This window comes from Sinocyclocheilus anshuiensis, unplaced genomic scaffold (assembly GCF_001515605.1).
Source record: "Sinocyclocheilus anshuiensis isolate Anshui unplaced genomic scaffold, SAMN03320099.WGS_v1.1 scaffold171, whole genome shotgun sequence".
Lineage (NCBI taxonomy): Eukaryota > Metazoa > Chordata > Actinopteri > Cypriniformes > Cyprinidae > Sinocyclocheilus > Sinocyclocheilus anshuiensis.
This window is the reverse complement of record NW_015549561.1, coordinates 248,948-256,216: the sequence shown is the minus strand read 5'-3', so window position 1 is coordinate 256,216 and position 7,269 is coordinate 248,948. Positions and strand designations below refer to the sequence as shown.

Here is a 7,269-nt window from a genome sequence, read left to right as displayed (position 1 = left end):
ATAATCGCACGTCTCTAATCAAAATCACTGTCACAAAAACTCAACTTCAAGAACTGTAAAAAAAAAAACTCTAAAGCACTCAAAGGTGCGTCTCTTTGTTTTTGGCATGTTTGCAGATGCTCGTTACCTTCAGATCTCCTGAGATGTTTGCTCCAGCAAGGATCCCAATGGCAGATGGGAAGAAGATGGCAAACATTCGGAAGAAGTCGCCGTCTGCCCCTCTCCAGTCTGGGAAGAGGTTCTCCAAGAAGATCTCGCCTGGAAAATATCAAAATACTTTAGTTATTTTGCAAGATCATTTCTGGGGTGTGTTGAAAGTAAACGATCAACACTAATGCAACTCCTGTCATAATTTAGCCATTCTTATGTTGCTTTAAACCTGCATGCTATTAATTAACAATTTAGCAGTTTTTTTCACTTCAGAATTTTTTTTTTCCATATAACACTTCATAGTGAATATGTCTAACAAACTACAAAAAGGGCAAAAAGACACCCTAAAAGAAGTTTGAAAATATCAAAGCTAAAGTCATAAATCAAAAGAATTTGTGCTTTTGTGTTTCACAAAAAAATAACTGTTTTGTATGTCATTCCAAACCCATAAACTAAGTGAGTAAATAATGACATAACTTTCATTTTCAAACAAACATTGCATAAATCTTTACAGTTATTTGTATGGTACTAAGTAATCCTGTCTGGTTTTATAGAAGTTAAATATTTCTAAACCAATTAAACGTCTAGGAACTGACTAAAACCTGTTTGGTTCTTGACAGACAGTTTGTTACGAAAGGTTTCTGGGATGCGGCACGTTTCACACTCACTGTGGTAACCGAAGACACCTATGGACTGTTTCTGGGGAGTCGCTGGAATCAAAGTGCCAACAAAATAGTTGACGAAAGACACCATAAGAACCAAGAAGAACAGGATCTGAGTCTATGAGAGAATGAAAAGAAAAGGAAAACACTACATTATAAATCAGAGTTTCCTAACAAGGGCTTTGTGAATCTCTAGAGGTGTGTGAAGAAACTGCAGGCTCATGATACATCAAAATATATCAAATAAAAATGTATTAATAAAAAAAAAAAAAAAAAAAAATTAAAATACAGGTGGAGCTGGGGAAGGTGGAGGGTTTCAGAGAAACTCTGAAAGCGCGCTGCAGGAATCTCTAGTGAATGATAGCCAGCCATATAAATGCAAGGCAGTAAGCTCATTGGCTGCATATGCAGCATGAAACAATCAGTGTGTGCCAAGTCGTTTAACTCTCTGAATATCATCAATTACGTTAACACCCCGTCAGAATGCGCCATCTAGAGTTTCATGACTGAACTATATATATATATATATATATATATATATAACTTTTTTTGGAAAGTTTAGCTTTACTTGAAATCTAGAATTCACACACACACACACACACACTCAAACACACATACACACATTCATTAAATTATTCAAAAGCAGAATGAAGATGTTTCCCAATGCATCAACAAACATATAGCCAACAGTGACTGTACTGTAAAATGCATGTTTATATTCAGGACTGTACCTTCGATTCCCACTCCATCCCAGCCAATGATATGAGAAGCAGCACAGTGACTGTGATAGATCCGATAATTCGGACGTCATTGATTGAATCCACAATTTGTGAGTCATACTCCTGTTGCATCATAAACATATATCATATTACAATCAGCATAACATGCACACGTAACAATGTCATGCAACAGAAGTGCTGTGTTCATCTAGTCGTTCTTACAATGAGAAGATCTCTGACAGTCTCTGCAAATCCCACTGTGTTGAGCGCGCAAGCGAGAGCATTGGCGAAAGAAAACACCACGCCGATGGGACCCCCCAACTCAGGACCCAGAGTACGGGAGATCATGAAGTACGCACCACCTGATGGGTGGAGGAGAGATATGAGAGAGAAATGTAAAGAAATATGATGCTGCTGGTTGCTTAATGGCCAAAAGAGGCTACTGTGATATTCTGGGCCTAGTTGTTCAAAAGTAATTTGGGATTTCAGTGATCGGATAGGATCAGATCTTAAAAACGGGTTGGTTTCTTGATTTTGATCCTGACCAAACCAAATCCAGATCATTCTGATCCACATTAAACATTTTTAAAAACTTCACTCTGGTCTCTAGATAAGAGTTGATAAGATAAGAGTCTCTTGTTTCAATCAGAATCTATTGACGTTTTTGCCCAGGTGCTTAGACCTCGCCAGCACACTTCTCTCCAATAAGTCACATCATTATATGTCCATAGCAGAAACGGAGGACGAGTTACGCAGCAAAGCATCACTGATTATCACAGTCTGATCAGCTTGATGTCACACTCTTGTCGAGTGACTCACCAGAAGAGACTCTTCCATTGGTGGAAATGGCAGATACAGACAGAGCCGTTATGGAGGTCACAAGGACTGACATCAGTATGATTAACCATGTAAGAACTAAAGCAGAGGAAATAAAAAAAGGAAAAGGACAGAGTGTCTGTACAGAGCTCCAGTTGATAGAGTAGACAAAACACATCAAAGATAAGATAAGTGGCCATCAGATATTACACACAGTTCTGGTAAGTCCTGACATGGACATTTCTTGAGCAACATTATCTTTACCAAAGAAAATAGCATGTGGTTTCATTATAGGAAGTCATTGCACAGACAGTTTATCTTTTTTTCCCCAACTAGATTGGCCAGGTGAAAAAGTAACCACTTTATGGAACTGTTTTATATATTAATAAAAATGCAGGCTTACGGATTCCTGCTTGAGATGTGATCCAGGACAATCGCAGGAACAGAATGACGCCCCAGATATTCAACATACAGCGAATCTGGAACACAGAAACAGAGCATGTATGCACGTGAGTATTTGACCTTTTGCACGCATGCATATGTACATTTCACGGTTTCTCACCATAACCCCGGTGATCCATCCAAAGCGCACGGGCTGGGCGGTCTTTCCTCCTGGCCCGTTTTCCTCTGACTCGATTTCACTCTCCTGTAGTGCTGAAACGCTTCCCCTACCAGAGTCCCCCATGTTACTGCCGGATTCTGCATCCTAAACCAATACATACATGCATATCTACAATTTAAATGCATGCAGAGTCATTCGAAAGTACATTACAACAGAGTAGTGTGATCTTGCGGTACTGGAGACTAGTTTCAGGACCGCAATTTGGAATTTAGGTGTTTTTTTCCCGTCATACTTTATAGCATTTTATAGCATTTACTTTACAATTAAATTGGGCGATTAGAATTATTTAAAATTGAATTGATATATTCTCCTAACCAGCCCCTAACCCTAAATATAACTGCTGCTAACTCTCAGGAATTGTTTTAATCAAATATGTTTTATTTGTATTTTGGTTAAAAATTTAATTTTCCTGGAAGAAATACCTCATTTGTCAAAGCAGAAGTAGGCATAAATTGCATTCAGTTCAAATATGCCAAATAGTCTGTATTCTGTTCCAAAATACAAATAACTAAAAAATAACAAAGCGCGGTAAACCGTTTACACGGTAAATGGTTTGCGCCAAACTAATGTGTTATTAATGCAATAATAATCTAAAGCAATATGTTAAAAAACACCAGTTTGCAACATCAAGCAGCATAATTAATGGCTTTTGCACAGCTAAATAACTGGAAAAGGCAAACACCAGAAGCCCGGACCCGCCCTTACGTAAAAAGAAAAAATATATATATATAGTAATAATAATAAAAGTTAAAAATTGAATATTTTTCCGTGTGTCTTAAATTTGCGCCTGTTTGGTTTAGTTTTGAATCAGGTCTCCTCGGATGGAGTAGAATTGGATGGCGCTGTTACATGCAGTCCTAAATCTGCGGCCTCCGGTTCTTCAGGGCTACTATACTTTTTTACAGCATATGACCCACATCAACAGCCTTGCGCAGCGTCTCCAGCGATGGCCTGCAACGCCGGATGCGGCCCGTGGCGGTGGCGTTGGCATAAAACTCGAGATGCGGCATGGCATCCATGGTGCTGTATATAGAAGGTCGTCTATTGTCCTGCCTTGAGTTCACAACTTCTGACGGCCTTCGTGTCGGAGTTTCCATGCTGACAGCCGTCTCACTGCCGTTGCTGTAAGAGGAGTAATGCGGCGGAGCCTCTTCACTGACCGAAAAGCGACCTGGGGACAAGTTCTCTGTGCCCTCCAGCTTGCGTTTGGAGAAGCGGTGACCCATTTGAACAGCCGAAAGTTCAGAATACCAGCTTTTCCTGAAAAGTAAAAGATAATGCATTTAAGCAATAGCTTGTCTAGACCTGTTATAAAATCATTATATAATTTATTTAAATAATTAATTAAATATTTGTAATTATTTTATGCAATTTATCCAAAGTTAAATAAATAGAATTTTATACCAAATTGTATACTCTGCACTACTTCTAATCTAATACTTTAATCAAAGTTGTGGCGTTGATATGTGAACAGATTTAGCTTTGGTCAAAATAGTAGATTTGGGCGGGGGGAAATGCACCAAAATATTCAAGAACTTACTTTATTTATGTTCCTCTATTGGTTGACAGCTGGTCTCCTCTTCATTTGAAACTTAATTCCTGAATGAATAAAGAAAACGCGAACAAATGCAGCAGAAAACTAACTAAATTATTCTAAAGAGTTTTCATCTCCTTTTGAGCAGCGCTGCAGTTTTGTCTTCCGTTATCATCTTGGCTTTCTTAATTTATAGCAAAAGTTACACCTCCTCTCATCCCACGTGGACACTGTTAGTTCTGAGATGCATTTCTGCGTAATTGATTACATAAACGATGTCAAGCGCGCTCCGTTTCCTCTTCGGATTATCCTGATAACGGTATCTGTGTCAACTGGTTCCGGTCAATCATTAACCCAAATAATAACATCTAATATGAGGCTGATATGCCATTACACAGAATGCAACAGTAAATGGAAAGGGTGGTAAAAAAAAAAAGAGCTAAAAAATTTACTTCTGATTTTATGATATGATTGAACTTGGTAATTGAAGGAAGAAAAGCGTTTAGTGGCACTGAAAGTACTTTATATAGCCTACACAAAAGGCAACAAAAGACACAAAAGCAATGTGCTTTGTCACTGATTTTATGATCTTTTGGAGAAACTCCTTTTACAAACGTTCTAGACTTTATGGCCTCGAGGTCTCAAGTTCACTTGAGTAAAGAAACGAGTGATCTTAATAGGAAACTTTTAACATGGTGTTCAATGCTTTAAACAACCGTGAAATAGGCCATAATCTGTCTATGCGCGCGCACACACACTCAAAGGTTTGTATAAAAACCTTATCTTGAACAATTTGTTGGCTCATTACTTACTGACTGAGGTAATCATGGGTTTAGTTGGCAGAACTTTCTATTAAAAAGAGGGAGCGCCACTCATCTGTAGGCCTATAAACGGGTGTCAGAACGGTTCAGATAATTCCTGGAATTAAACACAGCACTGAATATACGGTCCAAGATTAATGTTTTGCAGAAATTTCATGAGAACTCTATCTTACCGCGCCATATAAAGAGCTTTATTAAGAACATTGTATTAAAACTGGGATGCAAACATACATTTACATATTGCCTACCAAATATTGATGAATAATCATTGTCTGGACAATATGAAAAACAAGAATCATCAGTGAGAGAAATGAGAATGAAATAAACATCCGAAGCCTTACACTAATGCAAATGATCCAGAAATATAGAGAGACCAGGGATGGTTGTAACATTTTTGACATTTCTGTCTGTATCTTGGAGTTATTTTAAGCCAGTGCGTTCAAAATGTGATTCAAACTAGTTACAAGTGTCTGCTATCAAATGTTGTTGCTGTTATCTTTATAACACAAACAGAAAATGCATGGTTTAGTTTCAAACATGAGGAGTGAAATGTTGCAATTCACCCCATAGTCTGGGTTAGTTGTAACATAGGCCTACCGTGGGGTGAGATGTAACATTATGCAACAAGGAATATGACAAAAAAAAAGTATTTTGAAATTTCTTTTCAACACTGACTTTTCAACATCATTGGTATGTGTTTGTGTGTTACATTAGTATCGTGATAAAACTGAATAACGTGCATGTGTGTGTGTGTGTGTGTGTTTAAGCATGTTTGCTCATGTCAGACATAATTGGCCAGAATATAATTGAACTTGAACATTTAGAGACACCCCTCAGTTTGCTTTTCTCTTCTAAGACGTGGAAATTCAAAGAAAAAATATAAATAATAATAATAATTTTAAAAAATTCTTAGAGTAAGTAATAACATATTTCATTGTTGTTACAACTAACGCAGAGTCTTGAAGACATTAAATATTAGCACTAACAACTTTCATGAAAAATACTTACACAGACACACACTAAACATAATTTAACTTTGATGAGTTTAACCACAAAGCAGGGATTGCCATCACAAAAACAAATTAATAATAAAAAGTTACTTTTTTTACAAATCAAAATGAGTTTTTCTCCTCTAAAATCTGCTGTGTCTGCCACAGGGCTCTACTTCCTCACATGTGGAATAAGGACTAAACTGAGAATGTTTGAAGTGAATTAGGTGACTTTTAACTCGTTCCTTATTTGAGAAATTGGAAGTGTTACATCTGTCCCGTGTTACAACCATCCCCCGTCTCCCCTACAATTAGTTTATTCAAAAAATAGTAGGCTATTACATTTTGCTTTCCTTCTGAGTTTAGGACGAAAATGACGCGGACGTGTTTTCATGAGATTAACCACAAACAGACTAAATAACATATTTTTTGTTCAATAACATTTTCTTGTCTTTTCGACCGATTCAGAGAAAGTAAACACATTCACAGACTGTAGCTGCTTCAAGGACAAGCGCGGAAAGCTTCGAGTACGTCTGATATTTACGACAGAAATAACGGTGAGTTGGAGCAGGTTAAACTGTAGTTAAGGGAGCATTGCAGAGTCATTATTCACGTTCAAGAGCTTTCATGTGTCAGTCAGTGTCAACATGCGATTGTGTTTCAGCGGGGTCACCTCTGATATAATGAGCACGATAAAGACTCACTGCTCACAGAACAATGCCAATGAATAAAACCTCCTCATTTTTTCTTTTCTTTTTAAAATTACTGCCAATAGAAATTACTTATTAACTCTGTGAAAGATAAAGTATGTTGGACCATGTGCTTAAAAAATGTGTATGCTACTGTAAATATATAAAGTGACTTTCAAAAAAAGACCTGTTAAGACCCTTGACCAATTTATTTGACTGAACTACTAATATTACACTGACATTTGGTTACATTTAAAAGCACGGAAA

The 7,269-nt window shown here is 37.3% G+C and overlaps 1 protein-coding gene across 1 annotated transcript in view; it reads right to left on the bottom strand.

Moving 5' to 3' along the window:
• The window catches only part of slc12a10.1 (solute carrier family 12 member 10, tandem duplicate 1), a 12,018-nt gene extending 7,458 nt beyond the window's left edge, over window positions 1-4,560 (bottom strand). Inside the window, exons 1-9 of the mRNA XM_016445207.1 lie at window positions 4,510-4,560; window positions 3,887-4,229; window positions 2,910-3,053; window positions 2,751-2,826; window positions 2,351-2,446; window positions 1,754-1,893; window positions 1,544-1,654; window positions 819-930; window positions 128-258 (exon numbers count right to left, since the gene is read on the bottom strand). Of these exons, the coding sequence (XP_016300693.1) occupies window positions 128-258; window positions 819-930; window positions 1,544-1,654; window positions 1,754-1,893; window positions 2,351-2,446; window positions 2,751-2,826; window positions 2,910-3,053; window positions 3,887-4,195 (1,119 nt within the window). The 5' untranslated portion in view covers window positions 4,196-4,229; window positions 4,510-4,560. The remainder of the gene's footprint in view (window positions 1-127; window positions 259-818; window positions 931-1,543; window positions 1,655-1,753; window positions 1,894-2,350; window positions 2,447-2,750; window positions 2,827-2,909; window positions 3,054-3,886; window positions 4,230-4,509) is intronic.
• Window positions 4,561-7,269: the final 2,709 nt, after the last annotated feature.